The 25,000-nt window shown below is 40.4% G+C and overlaps 4 protein-coding genes across 4 annotated transcripts in view; 1 reads left to right on the top strand and 3 right to left on the bottom strand.

Moving 5' to 3' along the window:
- Positions 1–8,965, bottom strand: part of LOC113524054 (mercaptopyruvate sulfurtransferase) — a 12,354-nt gene extending 3,389 nt beyond the window's left edge. Inside the window, 1 exon segment of the mRNA XM_034301767.2 lies at positions 8,277–8,965. Within this exon segment, the coding sequence (XP_034157658.2) occupies positions 8,277–8,865 (589 nt within the window). The 5' untranslated portion in view covers positions 8,866–8,965.
- A 2,324-nt stretch (positions 8,966–11,289) lies between these two features.
- On the bottom strand, positions 11,290–12,072 carry mpst (mercaptopyruvate sulfurtransferase). The gene has a single exon (XM_053231233.1). The coding sequence runs from the start codon at positions 12,004–12,006 to the stop codon at positions 11,305–11,307; it is 702 nt and encodes a 233-aa protein (XP_053087208.1). The 5' UTR covers positions 12,007–12,072; the 3' UTR covers positions 11,290–11,304.
- Positions 12,073–14,303: 2,231 nt separating this feature from the next.
- Positions 14,304–22,939, bottom strand: si:ch211-256m1.8 (uncharacterized). The gene is made up of 4 exons (XM_034301453.2): positions 22,872–22,939; positions 21,036–21,483; positions 20,037–20,435; positions 14,304–19,061 (listed from the first exon to the last, which is right to left on the bottom strand). Exons 2-4 carry the CDS (start codon positions 21,480–21,482, stop codon positions 15,198–15,200), a joined length of 4,710 nt encoding a protein of 1,569 aa, XP_034157344.2. The 5' UTR covers position 21,483; positions 22,872–22,939; the 3' UTR covers positions 14,304–15,197.
- A 1,784-nt stretch (positions 22,940–24,723) lies between these two features.
- Positions 24,724–25,000, top strand: part of LOC128317718 (MIEF1 upstream open reading frame protein-like) — a 5,944-nt gene continuing 5,667 nt past the window's right edge. Inside the window, exon 1 of the mRNA XM_053231513.1 lies at positions 24,724–24,801. The gene's annotated coding sequence lies outside the window, so the exon portion shown is untranslated. The remainder of the gene's footprint in view (positions 24,802–25,000) is intronic.

Genomic DNA, 25,000 nt, shown 5'->3' with positions numbered 1-25,000 from the left:
AGATATAAAGTCAGAACTAAAACCAAAAGCTGCTGAAAGCACTCCATAAATAATTGTGTTCAACCCTGTCAAAAGCCTTTTCTTGATCGATCGAATTAAACCAAAATCTGAAAACATCTTGCCATTATCTTAGACATCTCTTACAAAAGAAATATTATCAGTAATTCTTCTAATTCTTGCCTGGCACACAGTATGCTTGATCCGGGTGAATAATTTGATCTAAAACTTCTCCCAATCTATTCGCCAAGGCTTTCGATAGTATTTTATAGTCGGGTCTCCAATTCTTGATCTCATTTAAATCCCCTTTTTTGGGAGCAGAGTAATAACTGCTCTACAGCAGCTTTTTGGTAACTGTCCATCAGATAAACTCTGACTGAGAACTGCCAGCAAGTCTGGACTTCTCTCTGTCCAAGATGTTTTATAAAATTCGACCGAGATCCCATCGATTCCTGGTGTTTTCCCATTCTCCGTAGTCTTAAGGGCCCTTTCTAGTTCCTCCATCGTCAATGCTTTACTAATTCCTTTATTAATCTCTTCAGATATCTGCGGCAGATTTTCAAGAAAAACATTATTCAAAACTTGTGTATCCAGCAATTCATTTTTGTAGAGATCTTCGTAAAATTTGACAGCTCTCTTTCTAATATCTGTAGAATTAAACAAGAGGACTCCTGTTTCCGAACGCAGTGCGTGAATATGTCCGTTCTGTCCATTCAAAAAGAATTCTGAAGGTGAAAACATGATCTGATAATAGCACCTTGTGTAGTTACGTCTAACAATTCAGTCAAGGAAGCTTTCTTTTTTCTAAAAGACTCTATATGACTTTCATTTTTTGTCACTTCCAAGAGTTCTTGAAGTTTAGCTAAATCATCAAGTTTTCTTACCGATCTAATCTTATCCCTTGTGACGTTGTGAGTATATTTTGTTTGTTGACAAAGTTGTTTAATTTGAACTTTTACAAACTCCCACCACTGCTGTAAAGTTTGAAGAGAAGACTTTATAGATTTTGCATAAACCCAAAATGCCTTAAAAACATCTTTAAAATGTTTATCACATAACAATATATTATTAAAATTCCAAACTGTGATCCAAAAATCCAACTGGAATAACTGAACAATCTTTAAAAAAATTCAATTGGTGCATGAATCCATAAAATCTGTCTAACCTTGCCAAAGATAACTGATTATCATACACATGTACCCAAGTATACTGTCTTTGTGAGTAATGAAAGTTTCTCCAAATGTCAATAATATCATGGGATTTCATTAACTGAACTAACCTCTTATCTGATTGCATATGTGGCTCTATATGATTCCTATCTAACACGTGTTCCGTGCAATTAAAATCCACACCCAACAGTAAAAAATCTTCTGGCTCACACTCACTTAACACTTTGCCCAGAGTGTTTAAAAATAACATTCTGTCAACTGCAGTGTTTGGAACATGAACACAAATCTGTACAAAAGAAAAACTGTCCTCATAAGAAGCTTTGACTTTTAACAGCCTACCTTTAATTATTTCCTCAACTTTATAATGTATAGTTATGAAACTCTCTGAAAACAAAATGGCAACACCACCACTAGCTGAAGAACGACTCAGAACTGATAAGCCGTCAAAGCCCATTGCCCAATCCACAGCATTTACTGAGTCACTGTGAGTCTCTCGCAAAAATAAAACAGCAATCCTTTTCTGTGTCATTATTTCAAACATCTGTGCTCTTTTCCTACGATCTCTTCCACCATTAATATTTAATGAGGCAGAATTAACTCCTCTCATAAGTAGGAAAAGAGAAACAGCAAAGAAGACAAACCCAGAACAAAACACTGGCCTTTATCCGTTCTGACTGCTTTCACTGAGCTCTGACTGAGCATTTAACTTGGTAAGGATTTTTTTTTTTTTTTTTTTTTTTTTTTTAATGGTAACCTTCCTGGTCAGTAAAGTGATTCTCACCATAACGAGATTGCATTTCTCCTAAAACCTCATTTTTTATAAAGGGAGGCACATTTGATAGCGTTACCCATTTTGACGGGGCAGAAAGGGGAAGCACCTGAGTGAAAATGCTACTGATTTCTACACCTGTCTCCACCAGCTGATTTGCCATTTCATCCGTCTTAACGAAAATAACAACAGCGCTATTCATCCTTGAGGCTGACAAAATGTTCTCATAACCAGTTAACGTGCCTACTGCCAAACTACATTCTTCAACTCCAAAAACTGAATCAGTTTTGACCGCATGCCGTCTCGTTAAGAGGCTAAAGTTCTCCAAACCTGGAGACGCCATGCTCCCAGTCTAACCACTGAGAGCACAGAGCCCAGCGATTTACCCACTTCACTACTCATTAAAGAAACCACTTAAAGCACTCAAAAAGAGAAGAAAGAAAGAAATTAGAAAAAGAAAGAAAAAAATAATAATAAAAAATAAACACTCGCACCTTGCACCACCACTCAAACACTCTGCGCTCAGTGCTCCTCCGACTCACTCCGCACATGCGCACACACAGAGAGAGACAGAGAGAGAGAGAGACAGAGACAGAGAGAGAGAGAGAGAGAAAGAGTGTGCTCCTTCTGCTCCAAAGGAGACAGAGTAGCAGACTCTGTGAAGAAGATGGCTGAAAAATTCCCAAAAGCCAGTATAACCATTTCAACGGTTTTGCCCAGAAGAGATTACTCTTGGAATCTCATCAAAATAATCAATGAAAATATCACCAAGGAGTGCTCCAACATCCCCAACACCATCACTGCACAGCATCCAACCATAACAGATGCACATCTAATTGACCATGTACACCTACACCAAGAGGGCATCAGAATCTTTGCCAAAAATCTAAAGGATGCTGCACTCAGGAGAAACCCAAACAACCAGAAGCTCATCAGGTCTACAGAACCAAAAGACCACACACCCCACCAGCCACCTAGACAGAAGGGACACAAGTCTTGGGACAACACACACCATAGGAAAGCTCACAACACACACCATAGGAAAGCTCACAACACACACCATAGGAAAGCTCACAACACACACCATAGGAAAGCCCACAACACACACCATAGGAAAGCTCACAACACACACCATAGGAAAGCTCACAACACACACCATAGGAAAGCTCACAACACACACCATAGGAAAGCCCAGCACAGCAGAGCCATGATCAACAAATCCCAACCTAGCAAAGCACAGCCTGCAAGGACCGAGTCCATACGTGCACAGAGACAGGATCCCCTCCTCAGCAATGCCCTGCGGCGGAGGCCACCGTACAGTGAAGCTCCACCTCTTTTACCTCTACAGCATCTCACGTACGCTGATGTAGTTCGAGGTAAAACACATCCAGACTCCACAGAAATTGGAGAGGTGCGACAACTGCTACAACTGATCTGTAAAATACTCACATAAACACTTGAACTAAACAATCCTAATATGAAAATATATATGTATATTTATTTATATGTACATGCATGTGTACATGCACATATGCATGCACGTGCGTGTGTGTGTGTGTGTGTGTGTGTATGTATGTGTGTATGTATGTATGTATGTATCCTGTAGCTGTGCTTTCATGTTAGTATTTCTAATACAAATCAAATTCTCTGTAAATATGTTTAATTGCACTAAATATTTCATGTTCTTGTAATGTTGCTCCAAACAGAAACATAGACATTCTATATACATCTTAAATATACAAATTCCTCTCTTTCATCTCTACTATCACTAACTAATTTTACAATGAAATCACTCTCTCTAAGTTCCTGGAATATTCAGGGTTTATATTCTTCAGTTTTAGGAACCAAAAGCTCAAATGCAGATTTCCTCAAAAATGCAAAACATGACATCATCATACTGCTGGAAACATGGTGCCGTTCAGACACGGAAACCCTCTGTCCCTCAGGCTACAGAGAAATCCTTCTACCATCCTTCAAAAGAGGGAATATAAAACATGGCAGAGACTTTGGGGGGGTCATCATTTGGTATAAAGATGATCTCACACCCTATCTTTCAGTTGTAAAGAAAGAGCTCACACACATTTGGCTTCAGCTTAAACAGGGTGTAGTGAATAATGACAGAAGCCTATTTATCTGTGCAGTTTATACTCCACCTGCAGAGTCCCCAAACTACACTGATGACTTTTTCCACAACCTCCACACAGAAACCTGCCATTTCCAGGCTCAGGGAAATGTACTACTGTGTGGAGACTTCAACGCCAGGACAGGTTCAGAAAGTGACACCACAGATATTCATGGAAAAAAGGACATATTTAACACACTTCCCTATTTGGCCCCTACAACAAAACAAAGAGTCAACCCAGATCCTGTTGTAAATAAGAGCGGTAAGGAGTTAGTGCAGCTCTGTCGAAGCCTGGGCCTGTACGGGATTAATGGTAGGATCCGAGGAGACTCATTAGGTCGGTTCACTTACTGCTCAGCTCTTGGGTCTAGTGTAGTCGACTACGCCATTACTGACATGGACCCCTCCTGCATAAGTGCGTTCACTGTCAGACCGCAGTTGCCTCTATCAGACCACTGCCAAATTAATGTGTTCCTAAAAAGAATTCAGCAGCCAAATAACACGACAAGAAAAAACTACAAACTACTAAAGCTCGATCAGTGCTATAAATGGACCCCTAACAGTGAGTCTGAACTTTCCAATACAATGAGTTCTGCTGAAGTTATTAATCTCATTAACAAATTTCTAACAACTGAGTTCCAGCCCAACCAAACGAATGTAAACCTAGCAGTGAAACAAATAAATGAAATATACCACATATCTGCAACCAAAGCTAACCTGTGTAACACAAACAAAAACCATAAACAAAGATCCAGAACTGAACAATGGATTGATAAAGAATGTGAATCTGTAAGAAAGCAACTCAAGAACTATAAACAGATGATTCATAAGAAAAAACAACAGCACTACCATCAGACATTAAAGAAAATCGAAGAATCCATTAATCAAAATCAGTTCTGGGAGAAATGGAACAATCTAAACACAAAACAAACCCAGGACACATCCATAGAAGACCCAACAATTTGGAAAACCTATTTTGAATCACTCTTTCAAGAAATCTCCCCACATAGTCTAACAAAAGATCAAAAATTAACCCAAAATAAATTAGAAAAATTAGAAACAGTCATAAAAGATAATCAGAAGCCACTTGACTACCAGATTACACAGGAAGAACTGGCTGAGGCCCTCAGGAACCTGAAAGGCAGGAAAGCATGTGGTCCTGACAGCATCAGGACAGAAATGCTAAAGTACAGCACTGCTGAAATGCAGAGAGCGTTATTAAAACTGTTCAACCTGCTTCTCCACGCTGGCTGTTTTCCTGACGTCTGGAACCGGGGGCTGATTTATCCCCGATTTATAAGAGTGGAGATAAATTAGACCCCAACAGCTACCGGGGCGTCTGTGTGAGCAGTAATCTGGGGAAGGTTTTCTGCTGTATCATCAACGCCCGGATCCAGACCTTCCTCACCGAACACAGTGTCCTGAGTAAGAGTCAGATCGGCTTTTTACCAAATCATCGCACTACTGACCACATTTACACCCTACACACTCTAATCAAACAGCACACTCACCAGAAAAACAAAGCCAAAATATCTGCATGTTTTATAGACTTTAAAAAAGCATTTGACTCGATTTGGCACACTGGATTATTTTATCAAGTTTTAAAAAGTGGTGTAGGGGGTAAAGTCTCCGACATTATCAAGTCTATCTATCTGAACAATAAATGCAGCATAAAACTCGGCAACAAAAGGACAGAATATGCCACTCAGGGGCGCGGGGTGAGACGGGCTGCAGCTCGAGTCCAACTCTGTTCAATATTTATATCAATGAGTTAGCGGTGTTACTGGAACAATCTGCAGCCCCTGGACTCTCCCTAAACAATACCGAAGTCAAATTCCTGCTTTACGCAGACGACCTGCTGCTGCTGTCTCCCACTGAACAAGGCTTACAGCAGCACCTGGACCTGCTGGAGCAGTACTGTCAGAACTGGGCCCTGACACTCACCCGGGCCAAAACCCAAACTGTCATCTTCCATCTTCACTGCAGGAAACACGGCCCTGGAGCTCTCGCTACACTACCACTACCTCGGGCTGAAACTCAGTGCCTCAGGAAGCTTTGATCTGGGAGTGAACGCACTAAGAGAAAAAGCACGAAGAGCTCTTTATGCAATCAAGAATAAATTCTACAAAATAAACGTCCCAATTAGAATCTGGTGTAAAATCTTTGACAGTGTCGTTGCTCCTATTGCGCTGTACGGATGTGAGGTTTGGGCTCCACTCAGTACACACGACTACACGAGCTGGGAGAAACACCCCACAGAGTCCCTGCATGCACAATTCTGTAGAAATCTCCTAAAAGTTCAAAGAAAAACACCAACCAATGCATGCAGGGCAGAATTAGGCCGATTCCCACTGATTATACCTGTACAAAACAGAGCTCTGAAATTCTGCAAACATCTTAAAGCAAGTAACGAAAACACGCTACAGTATGAAGCTCTGAGAACCCAAGAGCTAAAACCAGTCGCCTGTCAGCTGGTCCTGAGACTCACTAACACACTAACCCCTAACACACTAACCGCTAACACACCAACCCCTAACACACCAACCCCTAACACACCAACCCCTAACACACTAACCCCTAACACACCAACCCCTAACACACCAACCCCTAACACACCAACCCCTAACACACCAACCCCTAACACACTAACCCCTAACACACTGCAGTCTCAGACCAGCTCTGCTCACCAAAGTCTAATCAGAGTCAACCAAATTACTGAGCAGATGAGAAGAGTGTATCTGGAGCACTGGGACAGTCAGAACCAAACCCAGTCCAGATTACACTGCTATCGGCCCTAAGCAGAGAGTATGAACTGGCAGAGTGTCTCTTGACCATCAGAGATATAAAGCAGAGACACATCCTGACCAGGTACAGGCTGAGTGAGCACAGTCTCGCCGTGGAGAAGGGCCCACACGGGAGAACCTGGAACACAGGAGAACCTGGAACACAGGAGAACAGAGACTGTGTGCTCACTGTGCGAGCGGTGAGGTCGAGACAGAGCTGCACTTCCTCCTCCACTGTGAAAAATATCAACACCTCTCTGCTGTCTCTGCTTCACCAAAAACATCACACACAAAATTCAAAATTTCTGCAATTTAACAGAAGAGGAGAAATTGAGAATCATTCTGGGAGAAGGAAATACTGCAGCCTTCGCTGCAAAGTATGTATCGGAATGTGAGAGTCTGAGGGACAGCGAGACACCGAGTGTCCTGCACACACCCTGAATACACACACCATGTTCCCACACCATGTTCACACACCATGTTCACACACCATGTTCACACACTCACCGGTCAGGGTTCTTGTTATTGTTGTTGTTTGCTTATATATATATATATATATATATATATATATATATATATATATATATATATATATATATATATTATATTACTGTTCCTGTTTATAATGTTTGTAATGTTTAAATATATATATATGTATATATATATATATATATATATATATATATATATATATATATATATATGTGGGTTTTTTTGGTATGAATTTTGGTTTAATCTACTTGCACTATTTGCTTTGGCAACAATGTGATTTATAACATTCATGCCAATAAAGTACTGATGAACTGAACTGAACTGAGAGAGAGAGAAAAACAGAGAGAGAGAGAGACAGAGAGAGAGAGAGAAAAACAGAGAGAGAGAGAGATGGGGGTTATTTTATGAAATAATACAGGTACAGATATTTTGCAGGGCGGAGGTAAAGGTGGTGCCTTCAGTCTTCGCTGCTGTACGTTTCCTCAAAACTTCTTCTCATTTTGAAAGAGATGATCTGCTTTTTTTTTTTACATTTAATTGGAGGAGATCTCAATTCGAGGAGCTCTACATGGAGATGGAGATCATCTATCTATCTATCTATCTATCCATCCACCTATCTATATATCTATCAGTCTGTCCATCAATGTAAAGATCATATCATCTATCTATCTATCCATCCATCCATTGGTCTGTCCATCTATCTAAAGATCATCTATCTATCCATCCATCCATCCATCTATCTATCTATATAAAGATCATATCATCGATCTATCTACCCATCAGTCTGTCTGTCTATCTAAAGCTTATCTATCCATCTATCTATCCATCTATCTATCTATCTATCACCTGTATCTGATAAGAGAACCCTGGGGATGAACCTGCATGTGTGATACAGTGAAACTTCACTGTTAGACTGATGCAGTTATTAAAACTACAGTATTTACCTTCGCGCGGTTCAGGCTCGAGCCCCCGGAAGCGTCCCTCCACTCTCGCGTCTACGAGTTGGAACTTCCGGTCGGTGAGGTTCTGCAGGACGTCTTCGTAGGTTCTGATCCACGCGGGGTTCCCCTGGGCCCTGAAGTGCGCGCGCTCCGGTGTGCTGTGCAGGTCGGTGACCGGGTGGCCCTCGCGCAGCCAGGTCTTCATGCCGCCGTTCAGCACGGACACGGAGCGGTGCCCGAAGAAGCGGAACATCCACCACACGCGCGGCGCCGCGAACGAGCCGAAGTCGCTGCAGTCGTACACGACCACGTGCGTGTCGTTCCCGACGCCCAGATTTCCCACGTAGTCGGCGAACTCGTTCTCCCCGGGCAGCATGTGATCAAACGGGGACGACTTGTCGCAGCACTCGTCAATGTCGAAGAACGACGCGCCCGGGATGTGACGCTGCGTGAACTCCTCACGCGCATTGCGGTTTAGTTTCGGTAGGTACCATGACGCGTCCAGAACCCGCAAACTCGGTCCCACGCGCTTGTTCTTCACCGCCTCGGCTAACCACTTAGCACCGACCAGAGCCTTCACCTGACCGGCCATGACACTCAGCTCCTCTGAACGACTGATTCACAAAAGAGTCGGTTCATCTCAACTCTTTTAACTGAACGAGTCGGTTCTTTTGAACCCTTTTTCTAACTGAATCCATTATCAAGCCCAAGCAAAACATTTTAACACTACACCACCACACTGAAACCAATTAACAAAAAAACAACTTATGTTAATATGTGGAATCTTACTGTTCTACTGTACTGGATCAAGTAAAGTTAATAAAATGAAATGTCATTGCTTTTCAAAACAACTAAAATCCAAGGGGAGTGTATTTCTTTTTAACTTCAAATACTCAAGACTGGATATTAAAATGCAGTGTTTACAGTTCTTTGAATAATATATTTTTGTTTAAGGCAGGTATTTCTTGGCTTTCATTCTGGGGATGATTTGCATGTCTCTAACATCATTGTGCTGTAGCAGCCAACACAGGTATCTTTCTGTACCCATACCCCAGCCACTTGTAGACAAAGGCAAGACCTTCCTCATGTTGATGTACCATTTGTATGATTCCTCTGGCACAGCATGGTGTCGTAGGGCTTCTCGTACCATCTCAGGTGTGGAGTGTCGTTCTCCGAGCCCTACTGTCTCCCCTAACCCCAAGAGCAAATCAGCTGCTTTTGCTTTGGTTTCACTAGAACCTTCAACGTAAGCTTGGTAGAAGGGCACGCTGAGGTGATCCATTTCTGTCAACCAAACAGCGCCGCCAAACTTTTCAATCAAGACCGTTTCTCCTTTGCGAGTAAGCTTTCTACCAAACTGAGGCTGCCCCTCTTGTACCCATTCAATACAGTCAGTATATATATATATATATATATATATATTACTGTTCCTGTTTATAATGTTTGTAATGTTTAAATATATATATATATATATATATATGTGGGTTTTTTTGGTATGAATTTTGGTTTAATCTACTTGCACTATTTGCTTTGGCAACAATGTGATTTATAACATTCATGCCAATAAAGTACTGATGAACTGAACTGAACTGAGAGAGAGAAAAACAAAAAGAGAGAGACAGAGAGAGAGAGAGAGAGAGAAAACAGAGAGAGAGAGAGACAGAGAGAGAGAGAGAAAAACAGAGAGAGAGAGAGAGACAGAGAGAGAGAGAGATGGGGGTTATTTTATGAAATAATACAGGTACAGATATTTTGCAGGGCGGAGGTAAAGGTGGTGCCTTCAGTCTTCTCAGTGCTCTGTCTTTGCTGCTCTACGTTTCCTCAAAACTTCTTCTCATTTTGAAAGAGATGATCTGCTTTTTTTTTTTTACATTTAATTGGAGGAGATCTCAATTCGAGGAGCTCTACATGGAGATGGCGTTAAAACTGACCATCATCATCACTTCTGTTACTCACACTCCACTCTGTGTCATGCTGTTATCGGAAAATAATCAATGACAGGGTGCTGGGTTACAGTTTTATCTACTGAAGAGCCCTTTATAATTACGTGTAATGTTGCTGAATGTCAGAGAAACAGCGTCTGTTCTCACTCAGAGTATAGCTACAGTCTTTCCCTCTCTACACCATCTGTTTATCTATCCATCCATCCATCTATCCATCCATCAGTCTGTCTGTCTATCTAAAGCTCTATCTATCTATCTATCTATCTATCTATCTATCTATCTATCTATCCATCCATCCATCGGTCTGTCCATCTATCTAAAGATCATCTATCTATCTATCTATCTATCTATCTATCTATCTATCTATCTATCTATCTATCGGTCTGTCCATCTATCTAAAGATCATCTATCTATCTATCTATCTATCTATCTATCTATCCATCCACCTATCTATATATCTATCAGTCTGTACATCTATGTAAAGATCATATCATCTATCTATCTATCCATCCATCCATTGGTCTGTCCATCTATCTAAAGATCATCTATCTATCTATCTATCTATCTATCTACCAGTCTGTCCATCTATCTAAAGATCATCTATCTATCTATCTATCTATCTATCCATCCATCCATCCACCTATCTATCTATCTATCTATCTATCTATCTATATATCTATCAGTCTGTACATCTATGTAAAGATCATATCATCTATCTATCTATCCATCCATCCATTGGTCTGTCCATCTATCTAAAGATCATCTATCTATCTATCTATCTATCTACCAGTCTATCCATCTATCTAAAGATCATCTATCTATCTATAGGTCTGTCCATCTATCTAAAGATCACATCATCTATTTACCTATCCATCCATCTATCAGTCTGTCTGTCTATCTAAAGATCTATCTATCGATCCGTCTATCCATCCATTGGTCTGTCCATCTATCTAAAGATCATCTATCTATCCATCCATCCATCCATCCATCTATCTATCTATATAAAGATCATATCATCGATCTATCTATCCATCAGTCTGTCTGTCTATCTAAAGCTTATCTATCCATCTATCTATCTATCCATCTATCTATCTATCCATCACCTGTATCTGATAAGAGAACCCTGGGGATGAACCTGCATGTGTGATACAGTGAAACTTCACTGTTAGACTGATGCAGTTATTAAAACTACAGTATTTACCTTCGCGCGGTTCAGGCTCGAGCCCCCGGAAGCGTCCCTCCACTCTCGCGTCTACGAGTTGGAACTTCCGGTCGGTGAGGTTCTGCAGGACGTCTTCGTAGGTTCTGATCCACGCGGGGTTCCCCTGGGCCCTGAAGTGCGCGCGCTCCGGTGTGCTGTGCAGGTCGGTGACCGGGTGGCCCTCGCGCAGCCAGGTCTTCATGCCGCCGTTCAGCACGGACACGGAGCGGTGCCCGAAGAAGCGGAACATCCACCACACGCGCGGCGCCGCGAACGAGCCGAAGTCGCTGCAGTCGTACACGACCACGTGCGTGTCGTTCCCGACGCCCAGATTTCCCACGTAGTCGGCGAACTCGTTCTCCCCGGGCAGCATGTGATCAAACGGGGACGACTTGTCGCAGCACTCGTCAATGTCGAAGAACGACGCGCCCGGGATGTGACGCTGCGTGAACTCCTCACGCGCATTGCGGTTTAGTTTCGGTAGGTACCATGACGCGTCCAGAACCCGCAAACTCGGTCCCACGCGCTTGTTCTTCACCGCCTCGGCTAACCACTTAGCACCGACCAGAGCCTTCACCTGACCGGCCATGACACTCAGCTCCTCTGAACGACTGATTCACAAAAGAGTCGGTTCATCTCAACTCTTTTAACTGAACGAATCGGTTCTTTTGAACTTTTTTTCTAACTGAATCCATTATCAAGCCCAAGCAAAACATTTTAACACTACACCACCACACTGAAACCAATTAACAAACCAATTAATGGACCAATTAATGAACCAATTAATGGGCCAATTAATAAACAAATTAATGCACCAATTAATAAACCAATTAATAAACTAATTAATATACCAATTAATTCGCTTCATTTAATCACTGTCTGGTTTGGTTCAGATACCCAGTCGGACATAAGAAGACTACAGCAGACAGCTGAGAGGATTACTGGTGCTCCTCTGCCCTCCCTCCCTCCAGGAACTGTAGTGAAACAGACAGGAAAAATCATTTCAGACCCCACTGCATTTACACTGATGTCATTTAGCAGACTTCAGACCTCATCCAGAGCGACTTACATTTATCTCATTTCTACATCTGAGACGTTGAGGGTAAAGGGCCTTGCTGAAGGGCGCTGCAGTGGCAGCTTGGCAAGTCTGGGATCTGAACTCACGACCTTCCGATCAGTAGTCCAACATCTTAACCACCTTATTTAACAGCACATGTCACTTTTACTCTGCCGTTGTACACCACTGTTAATACATTACTGCATCATCTCAACCACAAACACAAATATGTGTTTGTTCATGTCTAATAAGTCTTTGTACTGACAATGTCTAAATCTGAGCCTCGTCAAAAGCATGTCAATGCCCGGTGTACCCAGTGCAACTGTGCAAATGACAAATAAACGACTCTTGACTCACCCTGACTATAACCTCTCTGACCTGCTGCTCTCTGGCCGGCGCTACAGAGCACCAGAACATCCCAACACAAGAGTAGCTTTTTCCCACAGGCCATGAAGAGTTAACTGTTAACCTCTTAGTACAATTATAAATTCACTCCTATTTATTCTATTACCTGAGTTTATATATATATATATATATATATATATATATATATATATACAGTACTGTGCAAAAGTCAGCACACTTGACAATAAAGCTCATTCTGATTCTGAGTCTGATTCTAATTAATCATTTGCTGTAAAATGAAAAGCTACAAAAAAGCACGTCCACACAGTTAAAATATACAGACAAAAATATTAATGTTAAATAAAAAACAGGAGCAAGACCATTGACATAAATGCAGATTGCAGTGAAAAAGGATTTTTGACAACATAATTTGTCTTCACAAACATATGACATTTAAATAACAAGTAAATTAAAAAAAAAAAAGGAATAAAAAGCCGTATGTCCACAAAAATCATAAGGGACTGTGTTTATGTTTAAAAAGAGGATTTAGTATAATATATTTCACATGTCAAGCAGAATGTTTTGGAATGGGTCTCATTTATTATTCGCACTGAAATACAGCATTAGAGATCTTTATGGTACTGTATTTTTATTTATTTATTTATTTATTTCTAAACAAAAGCAGGGTCTTTTAACAGGGTGTCCAGTTGTTTTTACTAGGGGTTTAACGATACACTCTGGTTATGATTCTATTTAAATCAATTATCAGAATATTTTGAACAAAATTTGAATGAAGAAAATTGATGAAAACTGAAAAGACTCCTTTTTTATTTCTGAATCATAAACAATGCAAAAAAAATGTTTTTTTGCAAAGCAATTTTTGTCTGTATAAAACTAAATAAATCAAAAATTAATATATATAGGTTTAATATTGCAAACAAAATTTACTACAGGTCCGCCATGTCTTACAAATAAATAAATTTATAAATTTTCCCACAAATTTAATTGAATAAACAAAGTCTCTAATCTGGGGAAATGATCAGTTGAAATAATCAATTAAATAATGAGCTCCATAGCAGAGCCTGAGGCGTCATTTTAACCGAAAATAGAGCTCCAAAGTCGGCTAAAATGCCTGAGTTCCTCTGTTGTTCCAACAGTGCAACTGTGTTAGATGCATAATTAATAGAATGCTGATTTGGATCGCACATTTTAACGATGCATATCATCACATTTTTGCATCACGATGCTTTGTTACAACTCTAGTTTTACTAATGGATATATTTGCGTTCTAGCGTTCAACTGATTTGACTTAAAGCAAGATTTCCATCCACATCCTTATAACTCATAATTTGATTTCTCTTGGAATGAAACTGCAGCAGGTCTCTGTACTCCCAGAAGATCCCATCATTTAAAACATGTAAAACCTTTTTTTAAAAAAAAAAAAATCCATTGTGAAAATTGTTTTCTTTCCATCCTGCTGTGAATCGTAGCTATATTGAGATGAATTTGGAACTGTCACATCATCACGAGGTTGAGGAGCCATTTTTGTTTTATTTGTGTGTGTCCCAGTCATGAGAACATGATTAAACCCTTGTGACCCTTTTAGTATAATGTGTGCGTTATCTTTATATTTAGATCTGAGTAATTGATGAAGTGTGATATGTTGGTGTTTTATTGCTTTTTATTTTCTTGCCATTATTAAATTGTGTTAGAGATCTGCATCAGGACTGGGATCTTATGGAAACTGAACAAAAAGAGTCTCTCTTCACTAATGGTGACCAACAGATAATGAAAATGATTACTGACTGTTACTCCCTTTGAAAAACTCATGACTTTGCACCAACAGTTTAATTCTCTCACCTCAACTTTCCATTTCAGATGAAACAGCTCACAGAAAACAGAGATAGTTTTATGGTTACATAAGAGTTTTATTCATATTTTCCACAATTCAGAAAAGATAAAGTTGCCATGGAATGAAATTATCTAATTAACTGATGAAGTCACAGGCTGCATATGAAAAGCCCATGTTGACCTGCTTTAGATTTACTTAATGATCAGGTATACAAGCTGAGATACATATGTTTATAGCAAGCTAACATTTATTTTATCACTGCACTATAAGTGAAAGGTATACAAGAAGACATTGCAAGATTTAAAGCTCTAATTTTATATATGTGGTCATTAAAAAAACAACTTATGTTAATATGTGGAATCTTACTGTTCTACTGTACTGGATCAAGTAAAGTTAATAAAATGAAATGTCATTGCTTTTCAAAACAACTAAAATCCAAGGGGAGTGTATTTCTTTTTAACTTCAAATACTCAAGACTGGATATTAAAATGCAGTGTTTACAGTTCTTTGAATAATATATTTTTGTTTAAGGCAGGTATTTCTTGGCTTTCATTCTGGGGATGATTTGCATGTCTCTAACATCATTGTGCTGTAGCAGCCAACACAGGTATCTTTCTGTACCCATACCCCAGCCACTTGTAGACAAAGGCAAGACCTTCCTCATGTTGATGTACCATTTGTATGATTCCTCTGGCACAGCATGGTGTCGTAGGGCTTCTCGTACCATCTCAGGTGTGGAGTGTCGTTCTCCGAGCCCTACTGTCTCCCCTAACCCCAAGAGCAAATCAGCTGCTTTTGCTTTGGTTTCACTAGAACCTTCAACGTAAGCTTGGTAGAAGGGCACGCTGAGGTGATCCATTTCTGCCAACCAAACAGCGCCGCCAAACTTTTCAATCAAGACCGTTTCTCCTTTGCGAGTAAGCTTTCTACCAAACTGAGGCTGCCCCTCTTGTACCCATTCAATACAGTCAGAGGATGGCATCATTGGAACGGCTTGCTCCAGAGTCACTCTTGGGAGCGGTTTCTCCATCCTCTTCATCAGGTCCTGTGCATGAGACAGTGTTCCTGCTGCACTTTGGATGATCTTTGAGTGATTTTTTAACATTGCCTGAGTCAAGTGGACCACATAGCCTTCTGCTATGCTTATAGCAGTATCCATGTCACCAAGCAGCTCACACTCAACATGGTAGAACTGATTCAGATGTGTAGCGTCAGGGTCCTCACCTCGAAAACTGGGGGAGACATAGTATGTCCCTGGAAGCCCCTCCTGAAATCGTAAGAAGTATTCTAGCACAAATTGCATGGAGTCAGCCAAGTACACATCTTGGCCTAGCATATTGACAAAAACAGGCTCAGAGTCAGAACCTAGGCCCATTGGTGAAGAAATGGTGTCAGTTGTGATTGGTGTCAGAGCATATGAGTACTTGCATTTGTTACTGAAGTAATCGACTGTACTGTGGAATAGAGTATTTTGGATCTGAAAGAGATTGCGGTACCATTGGCTTTTGATGGCTAATATGGAGTGGCTTTGAGGTTTTTCCCAAGTGCAAGGTGGAGTTGTCTTTATGATTTTGGTGTGGATCTCTTTAAGAGCATCTGCACTTGCTGGAGGACCATCTACAGATGTTACATATCCAGGATAGTTTGGGCAGAACTGAGGAGGCACAGCAGGAGGCATTTCACCTGGATTTGTGACAACTGGAATTAACTTGGCATGGGCATAGTTGATTTCCAAACCCTCAAATATGAGGGCCACGCCTCTTGCACGCAGTCCCTCTTCCAGAAGTTGAGCTACTTTCCGTGCGGCCAAGATGAGGGCAGTGTAGTCATTCTTATCTAGATGGAAGATGTCACTTGATATTGGTCGTCTTGGCACCAGAACAGTAAGGCCAGGTGTATTAGGGAATGGGGTAAGAAAGGCTACATGTTGATTGTCTTCCCACACACGCCAGTGTTTCTCCTCGCCTCTCACAATGCGTGAAAAAAGTCCACTGTGAGATGGATCTCCATGGAAATCATAGTGAGATGGAGCATTGGGTGTTGGGAGCTGAGCCCTGATCTTTGCCTGGACTTGGTCAAGGAATGCATCCTCACAACGTGGACCACTCTTTGAACTGCAATAGCCAGGGTCATGTATGTGGAATTCCACTTCCCTGGCAAGATAAGGCTTCCAGTTGGGTTCTAGGCCATAAAGAGGTAGGATTTTGATAAGAGCAGGTTTGTCTGGTTGGGGTCTAAGCACAAGGGCACAGCGGTACACTCCTAGTTTTTCACAAAGCAAGTTAGCAACTGTTTGTGCACCTAATAACATTGCCACATAGTCAGGCACAGTTAACTGAAAAATGCTGTTTGGTCCATTTAAGGCCTTTCGAGTGAGAATGGTTGTTCCTGGGGTCCATGGTTCAGAATGCAAATAAGCTACTAGTTCATCAGTTTCCCAAATCACATTTGCAAAATTTGTCATGGGTCTGAAGACTTCGGCTCGAGCAACACCATTTTTCATTGATGCAACAAACATTGCTCCAGCATTTGTTTCAACTACAGCTTCACCTTTGTGATCAACAGCAATGATTCCCGCACATTTTGCATCCAGAACCTCATAAATCACTTCTCGACAGGCTTGTCTTAGATTGTACCCTTTGAGGTTGTAGAGACTAGCTACTTTATGAGCAACTGTCTGACGTAAGAAGGCGTCACCATCACCGGAGCATGTCACAGCTACTTTATCATCAGCATATATTCCAGCCCCAACAATCGCTGTGTCTCCAACTCTACCTTTCCACTTGCCTACTAACCCCCCTGTGGATGTGGCTGCTGCTAGTTTACCCCAACAATCCAGAGCAACTGCACCTACAGTTTGAGGATGGTTGTTTGTATTTCCACTTAGTTTCTTTGCAAGTTCCTTGTATCTGATATCAGTGTGAAAGTAGTCTGTTTTCACTGGCTTTTCTTTTTCTGAGAGACCCTTCAAAAACTCCTGAGCTCCATCTCCTGTTAGTAGTGCGTGGTCACTCTTATCCATGACATGACGGGCTGCTTTCACTGGGTTCTTTACATTGTGCAAGCAAGCCACTGATCCAGAGTTCTTTTTGTGTCCATCCACAATAGTAGCCTCCATCTCATGCTGGCCATTTTGGTTGTACACAGAGCCCTTACCTGCATTAAATAAGAAACAGTCTTCTAAAGCAGCAACACTTCGCTGCACTGCATCCAGACTGCTGCCTCCACGGCTTAGCACTCGTGCTCCCAGTGTAAGCGCTGTGTGAAGGGCAAATTCAATAACCCCAACCACCTTATTGCTCAACATCATTTCCTCCCCTGCTCCACCATGAATCACCAGGGTGAAATCTGGCTTTCCTGTGAGAGTAGAGTCTGGGGATTGTTTGTCCACCACTTTATTCCATCCATTTGTGAAATCATCTGGTGCAATACCATTTGTTTCTCTCTCTGTTCCCAGAAGGCATTCAATGGCTCCCATCTGCCCAGCAATTGCATACTTTACTGCCAGAAGCATCACCAACTTTATGTTTAGCTCAAGACACTGTTTGAGGTTTCCTAAGATGCTGGCAAATGTTCCTTTTGCATTCAGGACAAGACGGACCTTGTCCTTCTTGCCGAGGTAGGTAACAGCTAGCTGGTCAGTTGCATAGACATTGCCAACAGCACATTCAACACCTTCCATCAGATCTGATCCAGTCAAGTAGATGGAGGGGCATCCAAAAAGATCTAGAAATTTCTTAAGCGGGTTGTCTTGAGAAATACCATTGCGCAAGACAGCTAAATGAGGCCCTACACCACTACCGCTTTTGGTGGCTTTGATATGTTTTTTGTGCTCCATGAATGCTAAGTGGAACTGTTGAAAGAGCTCCATGGTATGGCGAGGGACATCGTCTGGCCCGATGCAGGACCCCAGGGCAGTAACTAGCTGACGAGACAGCATTGTGACTGAATATGTGGGATCGCAACGACCATGTTTGTAGTGACGCATATGAGTAGGAGTCACCATGATGTATCTATCAGCTGATTCTCCAAGAGTTTGCCTTAGAGAGAGCTGCAATGCAAAATTGATCCATGCATCATATAAACCTCTGTGACCCCTTAGAGTGGTGAAAACATCTGGGTAAGATGAAACTTCAAAGGTAACGATAGGATTACTTGCTTCTGAAAGCGGATAAAGAGGTTGACTCAGCATTTTAATACCCCCTAGTGGGAACTGAAGAGGTTTTGGGTGGGAAACTGTATGATCTGATCCTTCTATATGCTCTATAGTTAGAGACTCTGAAAATTTCCATACACGTCCAACCACAAGGCCAGCCACCATGCCATCCAGGGCACTGTGTTCAAACAGCATGCCAGTTACACCATCTTTGAACACCACCATATTTACTACCTGTAGAGAAATTATGTCAATAATTGCATCAATTTCAAAGCACATGTACCTTTTAATGAAGCAAAGTTAGTTTTGAATGAACAAATATATCCTTGCTACAATGAAATACACTATATTGCCAAAAGTGTGGACACCTGACCATCACACCCTGTGTGCTTGTTGAACATCCAATTCCAAAACCGTGGGCATTAATATAGAATTGGTTCCTTTTTACTGCTATAATTGCTATAATCCACTCTTCTGGGAAGGCTTTCCATTAGATTTTGGAACATGGTTGTTAGGATTTATGCCCATTCAGCCAAAAGAACATTAATGAGGTCAGGAACTGTTGTGGGGGTGAGAAGGCCTGGTTCATAGTTGTTTCACAGCCTGTTTCTCAATTCATCCCAAAGGTAGTCAAAGGTGTTAAGGGCTCTGTGCAGGACATTCAAGCCCTTGAACCCATTCTTTAACCCTGACAAACCAGGTCTTTATGGACATTACTTTGTGCGAGGGGCATTGTCATGCTGGAACAGGTTTGGGCCTTTTAGTTCCAGTGAAGGGAAATTGTAATGCTACAGCATACAAAGACATTCTATACAACTGTGCGCTTCCACCTTTGTGGAAACAATTTGGGAAAGGCCAAAATATGGGTGTGATGATCAGGTGTCCACATACTTTTGATTGTATTTGATGTTAAGGATGAGACAAGGAAAGTGTCCTGTGTCTGTCCCAAAATGGACAGATCTATTTTAGAGAGTAATTTTCTTATGGTTAGAGAATCCTCATCATATAATCTGACTTGGAGAACACATTATCACAGTCTGCTATAGACTTCAGCCAGGATTTTAATGAGATCATCTAGTATGAAGAGTAATAATCTTACATTAGTGCTGAAATCACACAGTCTAAAACCAGCTTTAGAAAATTAAGAAGATATCTATCTTAGGCCACACCACACTCACATCCTGGTTATTTTCCAAAAGCATCACATACCTTGTCATAGTACCTCAGACACTGGCTGTTCCCTCCTCCCAAGCGGACCACATTGAGGGTATTTGCCAGATCTACTGGTGCAGAGCAATCTTCCAGCGACAGAGCCAGAATGGCACTCTCCATCACTCCAAGTGATCTTGCTGCTTCACCACCAGCTTTCAGGATCTTCTCCCTGATAGCGCACCATGCTTGGCGATGAAGAGCAGAAAACCCACAAATTGTGGAAGGATCATGAACAGCTGATGCAGTTGGAAGATGCATAATATGGGCTAGCTGGGTGTAGAGGTTAAGAAGAGGCACAGGTGTGACCTTGCCTGCTTCACTACAGCTCTGAATAATCTGAATTGGAAATACACCTCCTTGGCAGATCACAATGGCATGGAGGCTTTCTGGATACACCTGAGAATAAAATAGATAATAGATGAACTGTTCTGATGGAAGTATATTCATATGTACAGTAATGTTGGATGAGTAACTGATCAAATTCACAAAAAAAGTGATCTCTGTATAAATCATAGAGACGACTGTCTTCACACACTAACACACCTCAATTTAATACAAACTGATTGTTTTAATCTTTATTAAATGTGCTTGTTGTAAGAGGTGTGGCCATGTAGGTCACATGACCATAACATGTCTGTAGGCTGTACCTGTGTGAGGAACTCAGTAAGTTACCTAAAACCCCATAAGCATCGCTTTTCTGACACGTCCTTTTAAACTTTGTCTATATTTTGTTATATTTTTATAACAAATATAAAAATATACTGAAGAAGAAGCACGAAAGCTCTTTTCTAATGTGCAACAAATACCAACATATCAGTTCAGATGGGATGTATATTACTCAGAGTTATTTCTCCTAAGTTACTGCTCATTTTATAGAAAGGAAAATATCAGGCAGGACTAAATCCCAGAGATAGTCCAGTAAATAAATGATTAGATTGTTAAAAACTGTTTAAAACGAATCCTGTCTGAATAGCGCTTTAGACAGCACATCCTTACCTTTATCTGATCCTGATGTTTGCCTGGTAAACGACTGGCAGCAAACACCTCTGACTGTTGCGTGCGCTCTGTAGGTACATCGCCCTCGACAAGCCCGGGCTCACTGTACAGCTTGGCTACAGCCCACAGCAGAGTGGTAGCCCTCTCAAGCTGTACACACTCCCCCTTGGCTTTAGATGGAGGCACCACTGAGGGAATCGCTGTGGAGGTCGGCAGAGGGTCGAAACAGGACAGAAGGCGCTGTTTGAATAGATCAGTCACCCAGTTCTCGTGGCAGGAGCTGCTGGATTTCAGCTGCTTGTGCACATCCTTGAGGGCTTCTGTTTGCTGAGAAAGAGCACTTTTATAGTGGACGTACTCCTCTGGACTCAGAACGAGCTGAAGCACCCGGCTCGCTTCTTTCAACGTGACGTCTAAGTCGGGAACGGGATAATCGAGTAGCGCCATCCTGAGGACAAGAGAACCAAGGGCCATATTTCTTTGATCACTTCCCAAACCAGGTTATAAGTGTAAATTATCACCTAACAAGAAATCTAGAAATTAGTTAATGAGCATGTATTCAACAGATGAGTGCAGAATATATATATATATATATATATATATATATATATATATATATATATATATTGAAAATTTTGCAATTTTATGTTCATCTTAATTCCACGTTATTGTACATTTACTCCTGCTTATGTTTCCTGAGATGTTTGGTTTTGTTCTGCCTTTTTTTCTGTTCTTTATTCATTTATTTTTATGATTATTTTACCATTATTTTGTCCTTTTATGCCTCCTTAGTTTATTACATCTATTCATTCTCATTCATGTTTTTAATTTGTATTTTGTCCTACTTATTTTGCCCCGCACTAACATGAGTGTGTTTTTTTGTAGGCATACTGAGGAACATGTGACTCGGTTATAAGTCACGACTGAATGATCTCTTCACAGTTCACATGATCTGCAGCGCTTCATTGTTTAGGCCAAAATTCAATAAGTTCATTACTTCATTTACTCAATCAGCGACTCCTCATGTTTCAGTGAAATTCCAACGCAACACAGGGGCTTTACGGGGAATTTTTCTCAGTGTCTGAGAGAAACTTCTGTTTCCAACTGTACTAATTAGCCTCGTACAGTGTTTGTGTATCTGGTCGTCACGGAAACACAGCCCCAGTGCTTTATTTAATATCATTTTGTCTGATCGAGTATGATATAATTCTTGTAATGATGCTCATTAATTTACGACAATGATAATTAGCATTAATTATATTGTATCCTTAGCAACACCTAAACAAATTTTTAGACACAATATCAACCAAAAATCTATTACACAGCTGCACAATCTACACTTAAGAATCAATTAAAGATTTATATGAGATTTTATTATTATTTAACATCAATAAAACATTCATTGCTCAAAGAAAAGCAAACACGTTTGGCATTTTAAAGTAGATAATGCTCAAAGAGTATCCAAAACTTTTACTACAAATGTAAAATGTTTGTAAAATATTTTGTCTCCTTACAGGAAACTTCACCATATCTGTGATTACACAGGTTTTTTAATCTGTTTCATTCGAGCGTCTGCTGTATAAGTTACTGTGAAAGAGCTGGTACTATAAAAATGAATCTACACTTTCTGACCAATCAGAATCCAGATCTCAGCAGCACTGTGGGATAATTTGGGGTCATTTTTAAAATATTAATGTTAAACCAAATTTCACAAGATGATCTTAAGTTGAAATTTCTCCAGTTTTATACATTTGGATCTTGATGCACTTCTATAATTAGGATATAATATCGAATATATATTATATATCTATCCATATATACATAATTTTCACTCACCTCAGAGCAGAATGTCAGATTCGAGCCGTGTGCTGAAGCGAATACAGGTTTTGTTGGAGAAGATGAACAGGACGAAGGCTGTAACACGGACCGAGTGACTTTAATTACAGAATTTAATTCCCCACCTCCCCGTACGGGCGGAGTCCAGCACTGCCCCGTGTCTTCACCTCCCCATTCTTTACAGTCCAAATCAGCAACGTAGCCACATGAGGAGCTACTGATTACCTCACACACATATACATTACTGTACAAAAGTCTTAGATACACTAATGGGGTCTTCTAGGTTGAGGACTTCTGCATTATTGATTCATAGTAGATTCTGAAATATTACTTTTCCAACAACAAAAACAATTATAGTTATAATAATAGTTTGTTTGTTAGTAAAGAAAACACCTTTTAAGTAATAAAACACATTTTAGACAAAAAACATAATGAAGTCCGTTGGGTTTAACCTGCAAAAAAACAGAAGTGAGGCGCTAGAAGAACTGCGGCAGATTCTCCAACATAATTCTTCTGCATAAAACTTTCCAACTCATTTCCTTATAAAACTGCACACACTGGACCTGAGACTACTGAGGTCCTGTATTTCCACACCAGATATTGGCTTTAGACTGATATCAGACTCTGACTGATGGATAGACTGATATCAGACTCCGACTGATCTACAGACTGATATCAGACTCTGACTGAAGGATAGACTGATATCAGACTCCGACTGATCTACAGACTGATATCAGACTCCGACTGATGGATAGACCGATATCAGACTCTGACTGATGGATAGACCGATATCAGACTCTGACTGATGGATAGACTGATATCAGACTCTGACTGACGGATAGACCGATATCAGACTCTGACCGATGGATAGACTGATATCAGACTCTGACTGATCTACAGACTGATATCAGACTCTGACCGATGGATAGACCGATATCAGACTCTGACTGATGGATAGACCGATATCAGACTCTGACTGATCTACAGACTGATATCAGACTCTGGCTGATGGATAGACTGATATCAGACTCTGACTGATGGATAGACTGATATCAGACTCTGACTGATGGATAGACTGATATCAGACTCTGACTGAAGGATAGACTGATATCAGACTCTGACTGATCTACAGACTGATATCAGACTCTGACTGATGGATAAACTGATATCAGACTCTGACTCTCTTTGTACTGTGTTTGAAATATCTCTCACTATGTCACCTTTTTCACTGCATACAATGTTTATTATTATTATTATTATTATTATTATTATTATTATTATTACTTTTTTAGAGCACATTAATAATCTCGCAGGGTCTTTTGTCTGTGTTCAGTGTTCACAGATTGCTACTTTTAGCCCATAAAAACTGTTCTTATCCTGATAACTCCCACATGCACGAGCACATAAGCTTAAGTGTTTATATCTGTGACTTTCTGGATTTTATTAATATTTTTTAAGTGACATTTTATCAATGAAACTGTCACACGTGTGAATAGTGTTTTTTATATATATAAAATTAGATAAAAAGACACTATTTTAAAGGAGTGTGATGTAAAAATGTAATGAAGAATTGTGTTGATAAAATTGCTGTTTGATATGCAAATCATATGCAAATAAGTGACGGGTTAACGACACACTGGCTTATTTGCATATTTTGTTGTTGTTGTTGTTGTAATACAAAACAAAAACACAACACATTGCATTATTGATTTTTACTTTTTCAACATGTTTAGTTTAATTATAATATGAGTAAATTTTTCAGTTTAAAAATATATACTTTTGACCTCCGGAAGTAGTTTCTCTGTTGCTGGGGTTAAAAAAAAAAAAAGCGGGTGGTCACGTGGTATTGGTCTTCCGGTGCCGGAGCCGAGGCGAGTTAGCAGCTCCGCTTTGAAATAAAGGACAAAACGTTTTATAAACGTCCTTAAACGTAAGCATTTCTGTTAAAGTGATTAAAATATGATTGTTTCTGTGGGTGAGAGATATATATATTAGTTTAATAATTCTATTTCCGGTGTTGTTTAGCTATTAAAGGTCACCGAGTAAGGTGCTAGCTAGTGAGTTAGCCACCTAGCTGTAACGGTTACAATTTAAATGTTTGGTGTTTTTTTTAAATTATTATTATTAAT

The sequence above is a fragment of the Pangasianodon hypophthalmus genome, chromosome 29, assembly GCF_027358585.1.
Source record: "Pangasianodon hypophthalmus isolate fPanHyp1 chromosome 29, fPanHyp1.pri, whole genome shotgun sequence".
Classification (NCBI taxonomy): domain Eukaryota; kingdom Metazoa; phylum Chordata; class Actinopteri; order Siluriformes; family Pangasiidae; genus Pangasianodon; species Pangasianodon hypophthalmus.
This window is presented reverse-complemented; position numbering and strand designations above follow the sequence as displayed.

Coding starts and splice junctions, on each gene's coding strand:
- si:ch211-256m1.8 (XM_034301453.2), bottom strand. CDS start 21,482: ATGGCGCTACTCGATTATCCCGTTCCCGACTTAGACGTCACGTTGAAA. Junction 20,436..21,035: donor AACATCAGGATCAGATAAAG/GTAAGGATGTGC, acceptor TTTTATTCTCAG/GTGTATCCAGAAAGCCTCCA. Junction 19,062..20,036: donor GTCTGAGGTACTATGACAAG/GTATGTGATGCT, acceptor ATTTCTCTACAG/GTAGTAAATATGGTGGTGTT.
- mpst (XM_053231233.1), bottom strand. CDS start 12,006: ATGGCCGGTCAGGTGAAGGCTCTGGTCGGTGCTAAGTGGTTAGCCGAG.